The sequence below is a fragment of the Lampetra fluviatilis genome, chromosome 24, assembly GCF_964198595.1.
Source record: "Lampetra fluviatilis chromosome 24, kcLamFluv1.1, whole genome shotgun sequence".
Lineage (NCBI taxonomy): Eukaryota > Metazoa > Chordata > Hyperoartia > Petromyzontiformes > Petromyzontidae > Lampetra > Lampetra fluviatilis.
Window position 1 is genome coordinate 12,717,323 of NC_136298.1, and position 23,992 is coordinate 12,741,314.

At 43.6% G+C, this 23,992-nt stretch overlaps 1 protein-coding gene across 9 annotated transcripts in view; it reads left to right on the forward strand.

Annotated features, from left to right (window-relative positions):
* Positions 1-22,970, forward strand: part of LOC144941184 (mesoderm induction early response protein 3-like) — a 30,827-nt gene extending 7,857 nt beyond the window's left edge. For 2 of the 9 annotated variants that reach the window (XM_078867750.1, XM_078867752.1), the window contains exons 3-17: positions 726-854; positions 2,744-2,830; positions 3,432-3,479; positions 4,839-4,863; positions 8,024-8,175; positions 10,286-10,420; positions 11,529-11,649; positions 15,383-15,462; positions 15,966-16,032; positions 16,255-16,448; positions 17,849-17,930; positions 18,110-18,201; positions 18,935-19,059; positions 19,565-19,686; positions 20,248-22,970. In XM_078867750.1, the coding sequence (XP_078723876.1) occupies positions 3,465-3,479; positions 4,839-4,863; positions 8,024-8,175; positions 10,286-10,420; positions 11,529-11,649; positions 15,383-15,462; positions 15,966-16,032; positions 16,255-16,448; positions 17,849-17,930; positions 18,110-18,201; positions 18,935-19,059; positions 19,565-19,686; positions 20,248-20,804 (1,767 nt within the window). In that variant the 5' untranslated portion in view covers positions 726-854; positions 2,744-2,830; positions 3,432-3,464 and the 3' untranslated portion in view covers positions 20,805-22,970. Of the gene's footprint in view, positions 1-564; positions 855-2,740; positions 2,831-3,431; positions 3,480-4,101; positions 4,156-4,838; positions 4,864-7,751; positions 7,832-8,023; positions 8,176-10,285; positions 10,421-11,528; positions 11,650-15,382; positions 15,463-15,965; positions 16,033-16,254; positions 16,449-17,848; positions 17,931-18,109; positions 18,202-18,934; positions 19,060-19,564; positions 19,687-20,247 lie in introns of those variants that run through there. The other 7 variants (XM_078867757.1, XM_078867751.1, XM_078867755.1 and 4 more) reach the window with 7 other exon arrangements.
* The last annotated feature ends 1,022 nt before the right edge of the window (positions 22,971-23,992 follow it).

Here is a 23,992-nt window from a genome sequence, read left to right on the forward strand (position 1 = left end):
CTACTCTTGCAAAGTGGTTTACGGTATTTGGAAATAATTGAGGCATTCATATAAAAAATGTTATACCAATTATAATTTTAAGCTTCTGTATGTGCTGTTACTTTTCGTTTAAAATTAGTGGAGTCGTTTTGTGCAAATCGTAATAGAATGATGGCCAAACTATCTACGCGAATCGTACGCCGAGCCCTCGCACCACTGTCGCCAATTTAAACATTTACCTTGAACACTCACGTTCTTCCCGACTGCCTTGCGTGTGTCACTGTTGTCCTCCGATTAGCACGGTTGGCTTCGTAAGAAGTTCAACATTCACACCATTGGTACCTCATTTGCCAGTAAAAAATAAGATAATTGTTTTTTTACCGTTTTATCTGGCAACAAAACTGACACCTTTTTTACGAGGAGTCATGTTTGCATAGACCACAATACCTGCAGTCATAATGCAAACAAAAAACATAACTCTGATAATGTATACACTGTCCTTGAAGTTGCATACATGATCAGAGTTATGTTTTTTGTTTTCATTATGACTGCAGGTATTGTGGTCTATGCAAACATGACTCCTCGTAAAAAAGGTGTCAGGTTTGTTGCCAGATAGAAGGGTAAACAAACAATTAACCAAGTTCAACGTTCACACGCACACGCTCTCTTCTCTCTCGCGTGTTGTATGACGAACGGTGCGCCGATCCTGCCCCCTGGTGCCTGAGGACTTCTTTCACACTCATCAGCCGCCCCTCGCCGAGCCCCGCGAGCGGTGGCGATGACGCCGCTCAGCGGTGATGCTGGAAAGTTTCGTGTCCGAAAGACAAAAAAAAAGCAACGTGGTCTCCTCCTCGCGTCACGTTCGCGAACTCCTGGTGAGCTTCCAGAAGAGACTTGCGCAGAGATGTGGCGAGACGAGAGAACTGTCGTCCACATTGAGACGTAGCTAGATGCGAGGTGTGGGAAAATAATTTCACTCAAGGCTCAGCAACTGTCACGTAGAAGGGAAATAATAAAATAATAAAAATAAAACGTAATAAAATACAATTCTCACGACGTTTCGGCCACAACGCAAGTAGCCAAGAGGCGCCCTTCCCCCCCTAACCCAGCTTAAATATACGCTGCCAAGCTTTGTGATGTTCATTCAGACGCTGTCTTTCCGACAGACCTGTTCTTCACCTGAGGACGGCTGCTTGCGTTGTGGCCGAAACGTCGTGAGAATTTTATAATGTTTAATGTTTGTTATTTTATTATTTCCCTTCTACGTGACTTTACCGAAAGAACCAAGAAGACTAATCCCTGCAGTCACGAAAGCTTTAAATCGAAATTTAAGCTCAGCACCTGGTCTAAATTCCTCGAGTCAAGCCAGAAATGGCGGTGTATTATCGAACACCAGTGGCGTTTATTCCTTACATACATCGGGGATGAGAGTTCGAGCAGAATGCATGACGGATAAAGTTACATTGTGTAATGTAAATTCTCTTCAGGGTCGTTCAATATCAACTCAAACAGACTTTCCACTCTTTGATTCTATTTTGTGGAGTGGAAGATGCAGATCAGGTACGGAACCAGGCCACACATTTAAACTCGCTGAATATTTACTGAGATATATTCATCGCATGTTTATCCTGCGGAAAATGAAGATTGATTTTTCGATTTAAAGCTTTCGTGACTGCAGGGATTCATCTTCTTGGTTCTTTCGGTAAAGTCACGTAGACTTTACCGAAAGAACCAAGAAGATGAAGATTGATATCCACGATTATTGTCAATAACAGTCGTGACGCTCTATCTGCGTTGCTCTTCCTGCAATTATCAGCGATGACGACAACCTCTCATATCTGCAAATACATGAGTCCACGGATAAGGGGCCGTCCATAAATGACGTCACGCACCTAGGGGAGGGGGGGGGTCAGACATTTGTGACGATGTGTGACGAGGGGCGGGGGGTGAGAAATGTGACGTCACATGAAAATGCGCAACTTTTAATAAATATAGAATTGTTATAAAAACACAAATTTTGATAAATTTTCATTATTAACTATTTGATTATTTAAATTTACTAAGGTCATCTTTTATTTATTCCATGAAGGAGAATTTTGCTTCTCCATGGGAGAATGGAGAAGCATACATTTTGAAAACATTTTTTATGATTGTTATTAAACATTTTGATTCTAATGTTTTTACCAGGGCTTTCATTTTGTGGAATGAATATATGATTGTTATACAGTAATTGTACAGTGCTCTCCATTTTGCTTCGTTCTACTACAAAGTTTCAAGTACTTTAATAGTTATAATTACTTTTAATATTTTATAATTATAAGATCATTTCAATATAATATTCTGAACATCTGCGGTTTTAGTTAGACGTTGAATATTCTCAAATGAATTCTATGCGAAATTTAAGCTTTCCAATGCCTCCTTTTTAATACATGTTTTCTCCTACAACATCAGAGTGCAGCGCCACATTAAATACGTAATACAATGACAATAGTTTTAAGTGATTTGAAGCATGTTTTATTTTCAAAATGGAAATATGGTTTGGGGGGGGTGGAGCTTTGTGACGTCATATTTGAGGGGGGGGGGTCTGACTTTTTATTGACGCCGTGTGACGAGGCGGGGGGGGTCAAAAATCGTCCAAAATCGCGTGACGTCATTTATGGACGGCCCCTAAGAGGAGTTCCACATCACTAACATGTACACCTTTGGCTTTGATGCTCCTATCGCTTTGATGCTTCTATCGCTGGAATGGATGATGTCCAAGAAGAATGATGCAGTAACAGCCATGGGATGGAATGCCCCCGAGAGGACGTGTCCCGAGGAGATGGAGCTTTGACACCATCTCCGTGTGCAGGTACTACATGGAGCGTTGCATTGCAGGCTCGTGAGAGACTGCGACAGTGTGAGGCCTTCATGCAGCAGCAGACGATCATCGTTGGCGATGTCGTCACCCGCTGTGCGAGCACATTTGTTTGTTTAGAAATTGTGTTGACACCAGGTACAAATTTGGGGTGCCTCTTTGTGGAATAACCGGAACAATTATACCGCCTTGGCTGCGGTGCATAAGCATCAATAAAAACAAACCTCAACATACTTGTTAAGGACACTACTCTTGAATTAAAATGTAAAAAGCATTAACTCTGGTCTGCAACATTGACAGTGCTGATTGTTGCTGGCCGTTTGACGTTTTGAGCCTGTGCTCAGCAATTGTTAAATCATAAATATGAGTAGAATTTGCTTGGCCTGAATCAATACTGATGAAATTATGGGGCCGATGATTTGTGTAAAATATACTTTCAAATGTTTATGTGGGGAAATATATTAAGGAAACATTTCCTTATCTCATTTGTTATCATACGGATATGGGTAAATGCTTATTAGTTTTTTCGTGTACATTACGCTGTTTTTAGCCAACTAGTTTATGATTTTTGTTTAAATTTATATGTGCTATGCAGAAGGATCATTTCCCGAAACGTCGTCTACTATATATGTTTCATTGCAAGGCAAGTGTTATCGTGGAACGTGTTGAGTATTTGTTGTTTCCGGTGAAGCCTTTTGGGATCGGGATACCTGTAGACGCGATACGAATTGTACTACGTGCTGGTCTTGTTCGGTATGTTGGTGTCATCATGAGAAGATGACGACGACCGTGTGCGTGGGGGTTCGATCCCAACCCTGACGGCGCCTGCTGTACATGTGCAGTTTGCGTCTCTCTCGCTCTCTCCCTGTGGTTGCGTGGATTTTTCTCCGGGTCCTCCGGTTTTTTTTCTCTCCGCATTTAGAATCAACATAACGCGTTTAAAGAATATTTGGCTGCTAGAAATTCCCCACATGAGATAATCAACCTCGTTGAGCTATCATTTGTTGCCAGGTCGCGTCTGAAAAAGATCTACACAGGCTCAGTGGGTCTCACCTGGTGAAATGCAAAATAGTTGAGTTTACGTGCAATGCTCAGCTTTCGGGCGGGGGAATCCCCCGTGCAAACACGGGCCTGGAGGCTCCCCCATTGCACCGGCTTGCCAGCTTGTTTCTCGTCTCGTCCGGCCCTCCCATTGGTCACTTCCTACACTGACCACGCCTCCCTCGCTCGCTCACGGCCAATGGGAGCGCGCGGTACAAACGGCCGCTGCATCCGGGTCCCGTGCGCCGCGAGCGCGAGCGAGGCGCGCCATGGCGGAGGTGAGCGCGGCGGTTCCGCGGGGCCGCGCCGCGCTTCCCCCGAGCCGCCATCCCGTCCCTCGCCGCGGCCAAACTCGCACGATTTGCCTCCCGCGGCTCGGTGGTGCGGCTCGGGGCGACGCGAGCGCCGGGAGCCACGGTTTGGGGTGACGGGTTTGGCAAGGCGCTTGGGGGTGGGGGGTGGTAGGGGGAGGGGCCGCGGGTCGGTCCCGGGGTCCGACCCCCCTCGGCCTCTGTGCTTCCGCAGGTCCCGGTGCTTCTGCCTCGGTAGGGCTCGCTAGGCGAGGCCGTGGTGCGCCGGGCATCGGGCCGGGGCTGTTGGGATTGGGGCCGGTGCCGGGAGTTGTGGAGAGTGCATTGGGTGTGCATCCACTGGTTTAAGTAATAAGTGGGAAATAACTAAAAACATTGAAATGCGATATGTTTTAAATGTGTGATATTGACAAAGTGACTTGGTGGTATAGGGGCAGTTGGTTTATTTAAAAAATCCGGTAGTAGATGGCAAGATGCAAAAAGCCCAAGCTGATGTCCCGTTGAGAACAAGTCGATTAAGCAAGATCTGGGAGATTGTGTTTTTTACTAACTCGGCAAATCTAAAGGCTTTTGTTTTGATGGCCTAATGTACAACACCGTTTGATTTTGCTTCTCCTTTCCTCTTGTTTCCCGCTTCCCCTTTCTCGTAGTCAACAAATGACAGCTGGAGTCCAGGTAAGTGCACTGCAAAACACTTTTTTTCTTTCATTTATCGAGGTCACCTGTAGGTAACCTCAGCAAAGGGAACCAATTAGGTTTCACCTGAGCAATGCATCAGGGGCTCAGTGATTTACTGTCGACGCTTCTGTTTAGGAGTAAACTCGTGCATTTAAACTGCTTTACCTCTCTTGGCAGATAATGCTCGATTGAAACAAACTTGCATTGGAGACTTATGCAATGGATACGCTAGAATAAGAATACCAATTTCAGAGTAAAATTAGACCATTATGCAAATATAGGGAATACAAAAGTAGTAATGAAGCCATTATTCACCGCCAATTTGTAAACATTTAGATTTTAAAAAGTTGCAGTTATGAAACGATGTAAAGTTCCCACTTTGAATGACCAGTTTACACTAGTTTGCATGGTTTCATTTGTGAACTGAATTATAGCATTGATGGGTGTAGCAGATGTCGCGTCATTGTGTACATCTGAGATGGATTACAACTGAACAAAATATTTGAAATGTAGCGTCGTTGGATTTTTTTAAAGTGATAAGGCAATGTGTCGCCTGTTGTTGCAATACGTTGGCAGCAGGGAAATGTAATTTGTTTGGTGCACAGTACAGGAATGGCCATAAACTGGTATTGACATATTTTTTTCAAACTGTACTTGTGAAGTTGTGATAACTGGGATGGCTTTGATATTCTTACATTAAGTGCATGCATTGTTAAATTACAATCTTATTTTCACACATCTCAATTTTGATTTCCAGAGAACCATGGGGCTAATTGCATAACATTCCTAAATTTTGACTTAAACATTCCTAAAGTAAAATTTCCCCTTATTTTACACTTATTTACATTGCAAAAAAGACAGTATCTTACTTAACATATTTTGTGAAGCTAATAACCGGTTTAAAGGGCTTGCAAGCTGACTGCGAGCTCTTGACATAAATATGTTTTTTTACCTTCCTGTAGGTTGATGGGACTCTTTTAAATAAATGCATCCCCACTGCAATATTTTGTATGTAGTCAGCTGTTACGTATCCTCACACTATCAAAGTGTATACTGTATGAGACATTTTACAAAAGTTCTCATAATAATACTAATTAAAATATAACCCTCTGTTATGAATAAAATCGAATTATTACATGTTTTAAATAAATAATTTCACTAGCTCACTTTCTGTCTTCAACTTGATCTGAGGATGAGGTCTAGATGGGTAACGTTCTTCTATGCACTCACTTGTGCATGCCCCTGTTCAACGGTGACTCGTGTGCAACACCTTTAATGGCCAGTGAATGTAGATCTTGAGTGCCACAGGGTAACCTGGAAGAGTGGTGACATCACTTTTGGTCGTATAGTGGTACTATATTGTACAGCAACTCTAAACTACAGTATTTGGACAATTTCAATAGTGTCAAGTAACCTGGACCAATTAAATCCTATTGCAAACCTTATGTAAACACATATGTATGCTGGGCAGATGAATTATATTATATTTTTGTAGGCCTGAATTTATCTATGCCCCATGCTTCACCAAGGTTGTCCAATACGGCATGCCTTGCTTGCATGCAAGTGAGTTCTGCACTGACTTTGAAGAATAGCTACATGTGGAAATGGATGTGCATAGCATGGTGCCATAACCACCCATGCAGTGGCACCCAACTCGGTTGGGTTTCGATAACTCCTTGCACAGACAGACATTGAGCTTGGGGATTATTTAGATTTGCCAATAATGGCGTATAGCCGAACTATTGATTTTTATGTCTAGTATTTCATATTTGATCATTTTACATGTATTTATATATTTTATGTTGAATCTCAGCAGGAGAATTCAGAAAAATGTGCTGATGGCCCCAATAAGTATTCATGTAATTTAAATTTTTTGGGAAGAAAAAAAAATCAACACATGTAACATCCACTAAGATTCCTAGTCTGACTGGCAATGTGGATTAATCGGCACATTGTCTCATCATACCACTGCCTCAGAATCACACAGAAGCTCGTTTCATTGTACATTTTGTCATCAGGTATACCTATATAGCTAAGAAGTTGTTTTAGTGCACCATAAACATGCATTACCATAGACTAAACTGTTGATGTGTATACTCTATATCCAAGTGTGAAATATTTTGTATATGCTATGATGTATTGTATTTGGTTTTTTAAACTTGATTCACAAGTTTGAAGGATACATGAGTCACACGTAAATTAATTTTTAGATACGGAAACCAAATTGTTTTTCAAAACTAAATGCCTGTCCTGGGACCCATCTGCACTTATTGAATAAGCACGTGATCTTGTGTGATATTGCACAATTTGTATGAATGAATATTGAGGCTCCTGCCAACAATCCTAACAGTGTTTAAGTATTAATTGTAATATATCCATTATGATTTATTTAAAATAAAGATTTGTTGAATTCTTTTTGTTACAAATTTGTGGGCAAGACATGTGATTTTGTCCCTGAATTGTCCGTAGTGAATTATATTTTAATGCCACTGAACACTGGGAAGCCATATGGTCGGTAAATAGGGTAGGCAGCATTTTCGTGTGCGGCACAGCAGGGATAACGTTACATGTCGACCTGCATAACACTGATGTGGTAGCCTGCTTCAACAGTTTCATGAGGTCTGTTATAAAATATCTTGTCCGGTTACGTGCTTCAGCAGCAGCACACATGGCCTGGAAAACTAGGGAACACCACTTACATTTGGGCTACTTAACTAAATGTATTTTTTAATGTAACTGTTAAGGTAAAAAGATGTACTTTGTAAGAGTAATAAAAACCCATCGGAATTATAAAAATGTAAAGTTTAAAAAATAATGAAATTTAAGTTTCTTCTCCTGTGGTCATCACACAATGACCTCATGTTGGTGTTGGTTCTGTTCCACAGCCTTCTGATCACCTGGCAACTGTCCTACAACAAAACATTTTTTGATTGGATTCGGACAGCAAAAATGTCACCACGACCAGGTTTCTATTTTACCGATCAACAAATGCATTACATTTGAATGGAGAAGATTGGTGAATGTGGAAATATGGACCATGGTAGGCTACAAGGACTGGAGTGTGGAAACCCAGTGCTCGCAGCTTACTGGGAGTTCGCTTCAGGAACTGAATGTGCTCACAGTGCCCGCTTGGCTTTTTGTGCGATTGTTGATGCAGTGTACTCGGCGGGCTCAGAGGACCAGGACTTTGACCCGTCAGCCGAGATGCTGGTGCACGAGTTTGACGATGAGCGGACGCTGGAGGAGGAGGAGGAAGAGGCACGCGAGAGCGAGCACAACTTTTCTTCCGAGGTGGAGGACCTGGAGAAGGTGGGGAATCTCACACCACTGAGTATGCGCACCAACTTTGCCCACAAACACCCGCAGGCACTTCCGTCAGCCAGTTTGATGAAGTATAGCTCTGCTCATCCACGCTGATATAGAGGTGGGGTTCATCTCACCTCAAACTAGGTGACATGTGGCCTGTGTTGACTGGCAGCAGCGCTTCTGATTGTTAGCGTGGCACATCTGTTGGGTCACTTGTGATATGTATGACATAACGTGGGACAACCACAAATAAAGATAATTTGAGCCAATGTAGTGTTGTGTGGACAATGGGGATTAGCCTTTTTATCTCTCGCTTGCGTCTTTGTAGAAGATTTGGAAGATGTATTTAAGTACCCCATGGGGAGGTGTTTATTTAAAATGATGCTTTTTTTTTTACAAAAAAACATAGGCAGTCAACATACATTGTAAAAGTCAAAAATATATATTTGACAGTGATGTCCAGAAACCCGGAAAAGTTAAAGATACAGTTTTGAAGTGTCCTGCTTACTTTACTGCTCGCAGAAGAGTCCACTATATGGAGCTCTGGAGAGCTCCTCTAAATAGCATGTTGTCCTCTCCAGATGAGGTGTGGGTACCCACATTCTACCTCGCCACGTGTCACTTGTTGGTTGACTAATTGCAATATACCCGTTTATACAACAGGATGGATAGACGCTGGGAGACAAGACAACATAATTTCAGATGCATTTTATTTTGTGTGCTTTTGGTGTACAACAGTGGCTGTACTGAGACCAACTCAATGCACTTGAAAACCTGACTTGGTTAAGTAAAGGACATTGCTTGAATGAGATTGATTTTTTATGCCTTGGGATTGTTTATGATCCCATCATAGACTCACCACATCTTGTTTTTACGGTTTAGTCCTCACCAGTTATGGACCAAAAGAATGATGCTCGTGGGATCAGAGCAACCGGCTGCTTAATGCCTCCCATGAGCCTCATCCTCCAGAAACCTGCTGCTTTTAGACAACACTGAGTGCAAAGAGAGCATGGTCTGACTTCTCAGCCACTCAGAACAATGGCAGGGATGGGTCTGTTGCCCATGGCTGCAGGATAATTGACATGATTTATGAGGTTAATTTAGCTGGAGATACTGTAGACATTGTACACATGGTTTAAATAAACACTGTTGAAGTGCACTCATACTGTTTTGAATTCCCCTCCAGATTAGTTTTATTGTGCACACTTACCCACAAACATAGCTGTTTGTCATGCTTGAAGTGATTAAGTAAGCAGTATACATTATTTGCAAGTGTGTGATTTGTCATTTGGTTCAGCAGCTGGCCATTGTTCTCCTGCAGTGTGGACTGAGCAGGCCCACTGATGGGAGCATTGATCATGTCAGTCTTGGGGTCCCCATCTAGTGCATATATTCATGCCATAACCTCCACCCCAGTGTCTCCCACATAAAACTTAGAGCATGAGAACCATTTCGTTATCGAACCAAGAGTGCAAATTTTTTTTGTCATTTGACTTTAGGAAGTTATAATTCTGTCCACTATCGCGATGGTAACCAGGTTTTACAAATTGTGTTTGCATACTTTATGCATCTCAGTGGTTGGTGTAATGCTTATTCGCTTTTAAGTCCTTAAATTATCATAGCTAAATACTATGTTATTGTGCACCTTAATTTGTGAAACATTTAATTTATTTATGTTAAAAGCATTAACATTAGTCTGATAAAATAACCTTCATGATTGAAGGCTACAATAAATAAATGTAATATTTAAATAATAAAGCTTCTACATTTTATGTCGGCGTTTTATATTGTTAAAAACATGTAGAAATATATAGGCTTAGGCAGTGTATGTAAGAAAAATTGTATGTTTTAGTTATTCTATTGATGCAGTGAACTCCTCACTGGGATGGTGTTGCTAATAGGAGGATGTTCCTGCATGATTGCACCAGGTATTCTGCAGCTGATATGAGCAATGGGAGTGGATTGTTTACAATATTTTTTTACCTCCAAAAAACTACGGTGAGCTTAAATAAGCTTGAATATGCACGTGGAGGCATATTTGTGTTTTTTGCACATGGCTTTGGTCACTGGGTGCCTGGCTGAACATTGTGGGCGACGTGCGTTGTTTGAGCAGGAGGGTGAGATGCCACTCGAAGAGCTGCTGGCGCTCTATGGGTACGGCGCTCCACTCGCAGCTGCAGCACTACCCGGGGGAGCGAGCCCAGAGAGCGACCTCCCTGACAACCTTCCGGAAATGACGCTCGATAAGGTGCGTGTGCTTGTGTGGCGTGTAAAATAATGGCAATTGAATTGCACAGCTATCCCAGTTGTAAATATTAGTGATGTTCACGCCATTTATCCGGTAAAACCTCACCAAGTCTAAACATTTAGGAGGATGCTCCATTTGAATGCTGAGGTTACGTCCTCCACAATGACCCCCCCCCCCCTTATTAATAATAATCATGAACAGGTGACGTCCTCCAAATGGACACCCCCAACCATTAATAATAATTAGCGGGTGACGTCACTCCACATGGGGGGCCGAGGAGCCTTCTCCCCCCCTCCTCAGTGTCAACTCACAACCCTCACTACAAAGGCTGAACCCTCACGTCACGCGATCTCCGTCACGCTGTCGAGACATAGAAGTAAAAAGGACGTCATGATGAGCAAGGGATTATAAACTTTAAATGAAATAAGTCTGTGTCACCGCGGCCTTGCAAATTGCACACGAATTGATGCAATGAATATCACGTCGCGGTCTGCTTTTCGCTTGCAAGTTTCAGATTTACTGCAATACACCCGTCCTTGGACGGGCAAAAGGCTAGTAGGGGATTACACTTAAAGGACTGCACGGATGGGCTCACAAAGACAATTGCTGCACTGACATCTTCCGCCTACCTGGCATCCTAGTGGATTTGAGTATTTTACAAATCTATGTGATCCACCAATCCCTTCCTGCAAAGTGGTAGATCACAGGCATGTGTTATTAAGGTCTGGCTTAATACCATTTCTACCTAACTTGAGCCTTTGGTCATCTCTGCCTTAAATATGTGTTGCCCTTTCCTTGTGCTCTGTTGCCATCAGCTACCTTGGTGGCTGAGTGTGCATCCCTCAGGGCCCATTACCCTGTTGTATGCTGCCTGACTATGTTACTCACAAATAGCACCTGCCACATTGTTCTACACAGGCAGAGAGAAAACTCACTGTTCATGCATTTTTGCTTTGGTGCGAGGACTTTACATGCTTGTAATATCTGTTTATTTGTGTTTGCATGTCTGTCCAGGTTAGTATATTTTGTGCTCTCATGTCTGTTTTGGTTAGTTGGACAATGTTGTTTAATGACAAGGGATTGATATATTTATTTGGAATGCGTTCAGGAGGAGATTGCCAAAGACTTGCTCTCGGGCGAAGATGACGAGAGTCAGTCCTCAGCTGATGACCTCATGCCCTCGGTCATCTCCAATGGCACCCAGGACATCTTTGGCTGCTCCTTCCAGTGTAAGCATGCCTTGCCATGTGTGTTTGGCCGTAGCATTGGTGGGAATTTCACTGTGCCCTTATTGTTCAAGTTAAATAAAACAAACAATACCATATGCTTATATTTTAAAACAGATGAAAACCCATTTATGGGTGAGAACCAATTGAGGTGTGGAGCAGTTGTAAAGTTTTATATTGGCTTGGACTAGGGTAATGGTGGTCTTTGTATGTTCATGTTGAAGCTGCTATTCACTGGGGATATATCCTTTATTGCAAATTACATTTATATGTGTGGCTGTTTAATGACACCAACTGGAGTTGGGGCAGGTCTGGTAAAAATGAGCTGAACCAAGTAACAATACCCACAGTGACACGGCAGTGCATACAACTAGAGCACACAAGTAGTACATTCAGAATATGAATCTTTCTTGAGACTGCAGGAGGAATCCGATGAGCTATGAAGCTCTTTTTCACAGATGTCCAGTATGGGCGGGTCGCCAAATTGAGGTGTGGTTGAATTTACATATTTTTACAAGTTGATATGTTGAAAATATGGACAATAAAATGAATATTAGACGGTGCGGTCATACTCACTTGAACAGAGCCGATAGTAGGAACAGGAGACAAAATACGAGCAGGACACAGAATAAACCAATGTAGGCATGGCAAATTATAACACATGGCAAGATAGTGACAGTGTAGTGCTTACAACTACGGCACAGTGTTGTGTACTCCTTTCCTTTACTTGCAGAAAGATGAATAGTAACGGGGAAGGATGGAGAGATGCACTCATTTTATCAGAATTAAATCTGCCTGCATGTCTACAGGTATTAAGGTTACCACGAAATAAAGAATGCTTTTTTAAATCTGATAATGTGCATTGTTTTGTGGTAAGAATAAAGCACAGTATATTAAAAAAAGAGTTCATTAAAGTATATGTCTATTGTCATAACACAATATTACTACATTTTTAAAGGGTACCTCAACATAAATAATGGTCGGCTTCCTTAGCATGGAGACCGTTTACACCAGGGGTCCTCAAACTTTTTAAACAGGGGGCCAGTTCACTGTCCCTCAGACCGTTGGAGGGCCGGACTATAGTTAAAAAAAACTATGAACAAATTCCTATGCACACTGCATATATCTTATTTTAAAGTGAAGAAACAAAACGGGAACAAATACAATATTTAAAATGAAGAACAAGTAAAGTTAAATCAACAAACTTGCCAGTATTTCAATGGGAACTATGGGCCTGCTTTTGGCTAATGAGATGGTCAATGTCCGGTTCCATATTTGTCACTGCTAGTCGTAACAAGTGATGCAAGTGTGCATCCGTTAGTCTAGATCTGGTTGGAGATTTCAAATGTTTCATTCTGGAAAAAGTTTGTTCACAGACATAAGCGCTGCCAAAGATGGTTGCCATTATGAGTGCATGGTTCCTGAGATGAGGATATGTCTCAGAGGGGAGAAATGCATAGAAATTATGAAGGCTGCTTGACTTGAATGCGTCTTTCAGAGTCACAATTCTGCAGTTCAGCCAGTTCCATTTGGTAAATTGTATCCACATTTTCAATGTCAATAGAAAATGGGTTACGGAAAAGCTGTATGTCCTGTTCATGGAGATGAAGCTCTTTAAATCTAAATTGGAACTCCTTTTGCAATTTTTCCAGTGAATCCACACATGTTTTGTTTGGGAATGCAACCAATGTTTTTTCCGCTAACAGATTTTGAGTTGTGGGGAGATGGCAGAAGTTTTCCTCCTTCACTTGTTTGATGAGGAGGCCTAATTTTACTTCAAATGCTTTGACATGTGATTGTACATCACAGATGAGCTTCCCCTTTCCTTGAAGTTGCACATTGAAACTGTTGAGTAGCTCTGTTACATCTGTCAGAAAGGGAAGGTGCCATTTCCATTCTGCATCATTGAGCTCTGGTACTTCTTTGTTTTTTGAAAACAGAAAAGCTGTAATCTGTGGAAGTAAGTCATAGAAACGTTTCAAAACTCTCCCTCGACTCAGCCAACGGACTTCTGTGTGGTACAGAACATCTTCATAGTCAACATTTAGCTCAGACAGAAATTCCTGAAATTGTCTGTGGTTTAGTGCATGAGCTCTAATGAAGTTAACAGAGTCCCACTTCAGTGATTTACTACACAGCGCTTGTTGGTGGATGAGGCAGTGTATGGCTATTGGATGAGAATGGTTATGTTTGTCCATCTCTTGGTTAATGCGAGCAATTACTCCTTTCTTAGACCCCACCATGCTAGGAGCACCATCAGTTGTCACACTGGCTAGTTTAGCCCAGTTCAGCTCCAAACCATTCACAGTTTGGCAAATCTTTTCATAGATATCCTCTCCTGTAGTTGTTCCTTTGATGCTTTGCAGTGCAGCAAGCTCTTTTGTGACTTTGAAATAGTCATTCGTCCCACGAATAAAAATTAGAAGTTGTGCAGAATCACGAACATCATTGCTTTTGTCGAGTGCCAAGGAAAAATAAGAAAGTTTTTTTGTGGAGTTTTGCAAATGCTGATGGAAATTGTCTCCCATTTCTTCAATCCTCCGTGTAATTGTAGGTCCTGAAAGACTCACTGTACTAAATAAATCGGCCTTCTCTGGACACATCTCTTTGGCAACAGAAAGAAGGCATTCTTTAATAAATTCTCCCTCAACGAATGGTCTGCCAGTGCACGCTATTAGCTTGGCAACTTGAAAACTTGCTCGCAGTGATGAAATATTTAGCTGCTTCTGCTTCACAAAAGTATTTTGCTGAGTTGTTAATGTATTTTTCAGTTTTTATATTTTATCTTTTCTCACTTCTCCGACCAAACAATCATTTTTATCTTTATGTTGAGTTTCATAGTGTCGACGTAAATTGTATTCTTTGAACACAGACACTATATTTTGGCATATCAGACACACAGCTCTTTCCTTGTACTGCATGAAAAAGTAATCATAAGTCCACTGTTTTTTGAATATCCTACACTCCGAGTAAAATTTTCTCTTTCTTGACATCATTGTTTCCTAGGGAGTCAAAATTGCTATTAGTAAAATACCAATATATATACAGCGCTACAAAAACAATATACCAGCAATAACTTTGCCCACACAGAGACATACAGACTGCACTGCCCATCAATGCAGTCTGATTGGGGAACTCCGCTTTTACCCCAGGTTCACACTGGTGCGGGTGCCATTAAAAAGTTAATTACACCTGCAGTTTTGTTCACAGATCGCAGCCCAATCAGTGCCCACCACCGCAGCCCAATGAGTGCTCACCAGCGCAGCCCAATTAGTGCTCACAAGCGCAGCCCAATTAGTGACCATGGGCCGGATAAATGCCCTCGGTGGGCCGCATGTGGCCCGCGGGCCGTAGTTTGAGGACCCCTGGTTTACACGGACGAAACAATTTGATTGCCATTTTTAATCGTACACAAGTCATGATCTAAGTGGTCCACCTACTGTGGCCAATGTTATCCATAATATACGTTTTTTGGGTTTGATCGCGTAAATATAAATGTGTCGTTAAACCCGCCAGCAACCGACACAACCAATTAATAAGGTTTGTCACGTAAATAAAGCATGCCAATTCGTTACTAGTGCAGCACACCGGTGTGTTGGAGAGTAAACCCATAACATTTACAATTCGATCCCCTCCACACGTCGCCCTTTGAGAGCCGACGGCTCTACAGCTGCTTGCAGGTGACGTGAGCGGCAATGGCGAGCAATGCCTCTCCCTTTCTCTCTCTGCCTCGCAGTGGACACAGAGATGGACGGCAACGAGGGGACGGATTTCTCGGACGAGGACGAGTGTGTGGCTGCCGAGGAGAGGAAGACGGTGAGTGCTCATCTTGTGGTGTCTTTCAAACACGTTGAATTAGAGCCTTGGTACATTGACGATTTCCTGCTCGTACAGACGGTTAGGTCATTTAAAAAATAATTGATGCAGTGCCACCAGCACCTTCGCCACTTCATTATCGATACTAATCCTCTTGGATGCACCGCCAGCCACATTGAGCAGCACACAAATGTAGGAATCTGCTCTTTAATGCGTATATCTCTGTTGTGCAATCTGCTGCCAGATGCTCGGTCATTTACAGATATTTCAAACTAATGGTTTTACGAGGCTAATGTAGATTGGTGTTCCATTCAAACATTGCTCAACTAATTGGTCATATAGAGTTGTGCTTAGTTTTGGCTCAAAATGTATTGAAGTTGTATATTTCTATAGTAAATACTAAATTGCAGTAGTCCGTGGAAGATGGGACTGCAAATGGGACAGCTGCAGCTGACTATTGCGAATGAGGAGCGTGAGATGAATGGGGTGTTTGTATTGCACAGGTGATGGTGGGGTCGCAGTACCAGGCCATCATTCCTGTGGGACTTGGCCACTATCAAGCTGACTCTGGTAAGACTTCACCAGGAAACTTCATGGTGATAAGTTGGACAACAAAATATTTACCAGATTTTAAAGAATAAATAACATTGAGTAATCCGTTCATTAACACACGAATTGAGAATATAATTTGCGTAAGGCTTTCATTCACGAATCTGTCCGTGTAAAGTTCACAGGCATTTCGCACTTGTTGTAAACGTGCTTTGGCTGTCGCTGCCGTGTGTGCTGCTGTAGGTCCGGCGGACGGGGACGAGCCGCAGTGGGACCCCTGCATCCTCCCCGAGAGTCAGGTCCTGCTCTACCTGAGGGAAGCGGCGGGGGGTGGCGTGTCGCCGTCGTCGCCGTCGTCGCGCTGCAGGGAAGGGCCCGCCGTCTCGGTCCTCCTGCCGCCTCTGTTGCCGCCCGGCACCTGCCCCGACGACGACCACGTGAGGACGCTCCACACGTTTACACGGGTCGAGAAGCAGCGGCCGCTCGTTCAAGGGTTACTGTGGAGGTGTTCGGGCGGTTCGGAGGTCAATGTTTGCGAATAGTTCAAAGTTGATTGCTCAATCAGTGCAGGTAGCTATAGCGGGTGAGTGCATTGGGCTGAGGGAGGAGGCCGTTGTGATGGGGTTGATGAAGAGGGGAAAGCGTGATGGTATAGGCGGGGAGATCAAAATCGTCGATGGTGAGGAGTTCAGGCTATTGACGATAGCTGTTGGTAATAGGTTATGCTAAATATGAACTTTGATTCGGAAATTTTAAATTATTTGTGTCAATAAAAACATTTAATGGGGAGACATATTTTCAGTAATTTATTATTTTGCATGTTTTTGTTTTTAATGTACACAGAGTAGCATAAAGTATACAAATATTGTAGTCCGATTTCCAAATTATTAATGTTAAAATAGCTGTGGTTTGCTGCATGTTTAATCTAAATATGTTATCACAAATATTAATGTGCTTTGGTTTTTTTAAACTTAAGTATTTGATACCTCTGTCAACTGTAATTTTTCCATATTATCAGAAAGAGTACATTGGTATTCAACAGCTCTGCAATGAGACAATACAGGGAATCCCCTGTATCACATTCAGATCATATCTGTTACCCGCTTTGCAGAAGGGATTACTTCTTGCAGCAGATGGCACATTTGACGATGTTTCCATTGCATTTAATTATACCCCATTGGTTCAGTGCCTCCAAATAAAATGAAAATAACAATTTAGAATGTTTCTTTCTGTGAATATTCGTAATGTGACCGAGACCATCAATTTTGCAGCGCATGAGAGCCCCGTTCTGGCGTTTGTGCCACAGCTCATTACCCTGACAGACATTTACCCATTAAGGCAGCCAGATCCTGCAGTTGGTTGAGTTTCACCATCTTGTGTGTGTGTGGTGCCCCTACGTGCAAATGAGTGCCTGTGTATGTTTTCTGAATGTTTGATTAATTTAACCAGGTAAGAATCCGTTGAGAGCAGAAGTCTCTTTTTCAAGGGAGACATGGATCAAAATATATCAAACAGCACAACAGTTTCTGGAGTGCAAAACAATAAAAAAAATGCTGAAATGAAACAAATGACGCAAACAATATATACATAAATAAAACGTTCAAGAAATAAACACATGTAAACACAAAAACAAAAAAATCATTACATATTTAAAACATTTACATTCATACTTTGAATGCTTGTGCTGGAGATGCATGTATACATTTTTGTGCATTTGCTTTCACGGTCATTTGTGTGCCCTTGTTGGTGTGACGCCTGTAGGTGCTCGCTTACGGCACTTGCCCCAACAGTCTTTTAAGGCTTTACGGGGGATCTTTGTCTTTTGTGGGTGTCACAGGCTCTCCGGGAACTAATGGCGTGTAACTACGACACGAGGGAGGCTCTGGCTCGCCTCCGGCTCGCTCCACCACCTCCCAGAGGTGCGTCCTGCGGGTCACCCCAAAGTGCCCTTTCACGACAACCGACTGCAGCAGCAGCAGCAGCAGCAACAGTCGAAACATTCATCTGGATGTGTAAACAGCAATGCAGTCGTGATTGTGAGCGCATTATTATAAAAATGGTTCCGGTTCATAATCAAGCTCTCGTTGATGCATTACAGACGAAATGCACAAGTGGACGGACGAAGAGCGCCTCAAGTTTGAAGAAGGGTTCCGGTTGCACTACAAGGACTTCCACGTCATCCACACCCTGGTGAGATCTAAAGCAGGCTCAGCACTTCAACTACAGTAGCCCCAGCTACTGGAATAGGAGTTTGCCCATTTGAAAAGTTCATCTTAAAATTATATAATATATTATAACACAAAATATAAATATTATTTTAATATACATTATGATGTTTCACTTTAATGCAGATTAATAATAAAGTTGGTATATTTAATATTTGCATGAGATGTTATTTGTAGTTTTAAAAAAAACAACCAATAAGAGGGGAGCAAGGGGTAAAACTTTTCCTTGACAATTATGTGAGAAATGCACACTGATGAGGCTAAACTACTGAATATGTTATGATAACTTTTAGTTGTCTGTGATGCAGTTATCAGCTCTAATTTTGGGTTATTTAGAGTCAATATTCGACCACATGGTTACTTCGTCAAGGATGCACGTTGCCATGGTATTACATGGTATGAAGTGGCTTTGCTACTATCTAAGACTGTTTACATTGTTAACCAAAGCAGTGTTTCAGTTTTGGGGCCCAATTCAAGTGTTGACAGGAAGGCAGTTTAATCAATATTTGGCAAAGCAAAAGAAAATGCCCGTTTCTCTTAGTTTGTCTGTTTTTCAGTAAAAATAAGCAGATGTGGCTTTTCAGCCAAGAAATGAACATTATTTTTGTTGTTTATTTACAATGGTAAAGTGCGTTCTCTTTTTCCAGTGAAACGCATTTGATGTCGAGGTCAATCACCACTGCCGTGTGTTTGTGCAGGTGGGCACCAAATCCGTGGCAGAGTGCGTGGCATTTTATTACGTATGGAAGAAATCTCGGCGACTGGAGTTCATGCAGCAGAGCCGGATGGGCAAGCGCAAGGCCAGCCTGCAACCAGGACTTGGGTAAGTTGGCCTCCATGCGCCGTTCCTCCCACCTGTATTGCGGACGCAGTTCGCCCACCGATAGCCGTGTTGGTGCCATTGGCTGCATCGGCAGTGTTGGGATGACCAGTTGTCAAGCATCTCTCCACAGCTACATTTTTCACTCCCAGCTGGATTTATTTTTTATCCTGTGCGTAGCATGCTTGTACTGTTACTTCGCTGCCTTCTATGCACATCGGATATATTTACCAACCTGACATGAAATCACGGAACATGCTTTGCTTGAAACACAGATTAGCATCGCACACATCTTCACGTACAAATGTGGTCGAAACACAGAATTCTCTCGTAGTGCTTGCAACTGAGTTCGAACGGCTGACCTCGTGGAAGTGGCCTCCGATTGCCGCCGTATGACAGTTCGGCTGACTGGTGCAATGGGTCGCGATCCAGTGCCCAACGTGGCTTGCCGAGAGTTGCATTGCTGGTTGTTACTCCCCCCCACCCACACCCCTGCCCGGTGCTCCAGGGATGGCGTGGAGTTGGAGGCAGAGGGCTCGGCTCGTGCGCTCGCCCCATTGCTGGCGGGGGGCTCTCGCAGGGAACGGGTTCCTGGGGACGACGGCCACGCTGCCGCCAGTGTCGCTGCCGGTGGGTGTCGGCCTCGCCCTCAAAAACTCCTCCACTCGGTTGTCGCCGTGGGTAGTTCTGTGCGTGAGAATCCAAGCAGTTATTACGTTGTTTTCATTTATAACCCGGGTGAATGTCGACTGTGAAGGCAGATGCACGCACTGAGGTGGGGTGGGGGGGGTCTGTGTTGGTCGTACCGTGCTGCTGGTGACAGTGAGTTGCTCGATATTAGTAAAATACTTGTCTGCTTGATAGGACGGTCACTCACACTGCGGTAATGTCCGTGCAGGAGCGTTAAAGTAAAATGACAGGGGTAATGGTGCAGTGGCATCTGCAGCGTGCTTAACATATTTTTGTTCCACTTGTTATGTAGCTCCAAGTTAAGGCGGTGTGGTTAGCACGGCTGCCTGGTAGGGTAGTACCCAAGCACTGTCGTTTGCCCGAAAGTGGACATGAGTAAAACTGTAACTTATAGTCCAGTAATTGGTTGTGTAACGTATATTTTAGATAATTAATTTCTGCTTGCTCTCACCTCGTGCAAGGATACGATCCAACATACGCACTGTTGTCTACGACCCTCAGACCTGGCGGTGCAAGTGCTGGAATCTCTCAGCTCGTCGGACCTTGGCCTCACATGCACCGACATGCTGCTTCTGCGCGGCGGCGGTGGCAGCCGTGGCTGCGGTGGTGGCGACGTTATCGTTGTCTCCCCGTCGGGGAGCCCGGCAGCGCTGGGGCCCTTCCTCACGGCCGTCCTCGACCACCCGGCGGGCGGCAGCTGGGACGGGACGAGCGCGGAGTCGTCGTGCTTGCCCCTGGCCGACGGGGGCCCGTCCACGCCAGACTCGGTGGCGCACAGCACCACCAGCAGCTCCGTGGGCGAAGACCAAGAGGTGCCAGCCAAGCGGCTCAAGCTGGAACTGTACGGGGACGGCTCGTTGTCCGCCGATGCTGGCGGGTCATCGTCGTCGTCGTCGTCTTCTTCGTCATCGTCTTCCTTGTCGGCGGAGGGGAGCGAGCCGGCGGTGCGATTGGCGCTGGATCTGGGCGCCGTGGAGGCGGCGGGTGGTGGCCGCCTCCTGTCGGCCCACGTGCTGCGCCACCCGCCCCCCGCCGCGTCCGAGCCCTGCTCCCAGTGACGCAACAACGGGGAAAGAAAGGAAAGGCACGAGCGGAAGGATAAAATGAACAATTTTGAAAAAAAAATTACATTTTAAACTTTTGTTGAAATGTAAAAAAAACGGGAAAAAAAGAGAGGATACAAAAAACAGTGTTTACATTTCACAGCTCCTGCACTGCACATTGGTGAGCTGGATTGACTCTGAAATACGAGACATCGGTGTGATGTCTTTTAACCCACAGTGGAAAAAAACGTTGCGGTAATCTTTTCTCTGTGAGTTTTTACACTTTAATGTGCGGCTAGCCTGCCGTGCGATTGCTGCAAACTGAGATGCGTGCGTGTGTGCGTGTGTCACTGTAAATATTATATACATACAGTATGAAGTAAATTCATTTTTTGGTAATTTTTTCGTTTACTTTTTCACAAAAGAATGCAGATAATTTAGGTACAAAAGATTTAGTTTTTTGCCGTTTTAAAGTAATATTAACATGGACAATAGTAATACTCTCTTGCGTTTTTTTGGCCTTTATTGAGCCATTCATTCCAGCGTGGTGTGGGATGTGGAAAGGGGCGTTTCATCTTCAGTGTTAATTTATTGCTGTCGTGGTGCATCGTCTGTTGTACTTTACACCCTGGAGTTGTACTGGAGGGAGTTGCCCGCACCCCACGTTCGGCCTTCTCGGTGCAACTAGCCAGCCGCGACGAGGGCGGCCCGCCACGGCCCCTCGGCTCACAAGCAATCGCCGTTGGCTGCGACGCGGCTTCCGTGGGCTCGAGTCTCCTCCGGAGCCCGGGGGAGGCTCGTTGGCAGCGGTGAGAAGAGGGGGAGGCGAGCGTGGGCAGCAAGCTCACCGGTGGGGGGGGGGGGAGAGGCGTGGGGGTTTCGGCCATATCCTGTGTGCGTGTGTTTTGTTTGATCGCTACCCTTTGTGGACTGCCGGCCAGTAAAGGGAGCCCATTTCGCCTCGGTGCCGACGGCACTAAAAGTGTCCGCCGGCTGCAGGTACACTTTTGAGTTGAACGCTCTTGAGATTGGTTTTGTTCGGCTTATTGTGTTTTTTGTTACGTCCCGTGTCGTAGTTGTTGTTGTCACCCACACTAAGTTTACAAGGAGAGCTCTGCTCACAGGCTGCAGCGACTGCTTTGGTTACAACAAAACGAAGATGAAAGAAAATGTGCATTAAAAATAAAAATGACATTTACTGTAGCAATTGTATGTAATTAGCACTAGATGCAAGAGAAATACATTTAATTTATTAAACGGGAATGTTTATAGTGTAATGTAATTGCAACATCTTAAATGCTGAGATTTCTTGCAACTTTGCAAAGTTAAATGGGTATATTGTCTCGGGGATTGTGAAATACAAGCATTGTTGTGTTGGGGTTTTGTTTGGATGGGTGGATGCCGATGAAAGCGTTCTAGTGTTGTTAGGCTGCCCTGGAGAAGTAGTTTAGAGTCCGGTACAGTGTTTCTCCATTCTGTGTCTTTGCCACGGTCATTTTAATATTGTTTTTGCGTTCCCATTCTGCAGTGTCCTCATTTTGCTCCATTTTATAATAATAATTATTATAATACTACAGGTCTGTCGGTAACACGCCAGCTGTTTCGGGTGCTTTTGTAAACTGTTCTATTTACCGTTTGCGTGCTCTCGGAAACCAAAGTTTTTTTTTTCCTTTTTATATTCCTGTTAAAGTTGTTACTGATGGTTTATTTTGTGGAAGAGATGATCGCTTTGGCACTGAGGTCAAAAAAGTGAACATCTCATAATTTTTATTTTTTTATTTTTATTAAAAGAAAAATAGTAACCTAAATATAAAGAGACATTTAATGAATGTAGTGTCCCTGTAATCCCCTTACAAATTTACTCAATATGTGGCAAGACATATTGAGGGAAATGGGAACACTGCAATGTGTAGGTTTATGACTGCATTTGATGTAAAAAGATAAACCCCTTGAGAAATGAAGGATTTCTAACGTTTTCAAAAATTGTACCAGACTTAAAAACCTCGCGTCGATGAACATAATGTTTCTCTTCAATTCTTATTGTTCTCAGTAGTTTGTCCATGTCAAGGCATTCATTACAGTGCCTAGTTTAGTCAACTGTAAAGCAACTCATGAAGGCGTGTCCAGTGTAAGGCAATTCCAGCTCTTCAGTTGCTGTCAAATTGTACCCAGACATGATAATTGGTTCTTTACCCTTCTATCTGGCAACAAAACTGACCCCTTTTTTACAAGGAGTCATGTTTGTATAGACCGCAATACCTGCAGTCATAATACAAACAAAAGAACATAACTCTGATAATGTGCACTGTCCTTAAAGTTGATTGATCCACACCCGAGACAGCTTTCCTTAGAGCCTAGTCTCATATGGGTTGGACCAGATGACGCCAAAAGGCGCACAACTCAAAGACAATGCACCATCAGAGTATGAGAGCTCGGGGCAAGCATCTACACTATGGGAACCTCATTTGAGTTGTGCGCCTTTTGGCGTCATCTGGTCCAACCCATATGAGACTAGGCTCTAAGGAAAGCTGTCTCGGGTGTGGATCAATCAACTTTAAGGACAGTGCACATTATCAGAGTTATGTTCTTTTGTTTGTATTATGACTGCAGGTATTGCGGTCTATACAAACATGACTCCTTGTAAAAAAGGGGTCAGTTTTGTTGCCAGATGGAAGGGTAAAGAACCAATTATCATATTTTTACTGGCAAATGAGGTTCCCATAGTGTACCCAGACAGTTAAATGACTCCCTACTTATCCCAAAATGTGGAGGAAGACGGCAAAGCCACTTCATCTTGCACTGTGCGAGTGGCCAGTTGGGAGCACTACGGGTGTTCTTGTCGGAGGGAAGAACTCGCCCCAACGATGTGCCCTTTACCACCGTGACTTGGCCTTCTGAATCCGCAAAGCGGCCCAAATCAAGAGGTGCATCTCTCGTAAACCTGACACGTGTGCAATGTAGCCAGATCATAATTTTAATTCAAAAAGAGTTATGAGCTGGACACATTTTTCTTTGCCCACATGACGGTATACGGTCACGACACCGTGCCTGTAAACCCAGAGTTGTGGTGGTAAAGAGTGCAAGAAGCTTGCAGCAGTTGGCATCGAAGCAGAACCCAGGTGTGAGTGTGTGATGGGCGGATGAACTTCCATTTGGGCCTTGGGCAAATGCTTGGGGCACCGGTTCTGCACCTCCAATTCTCT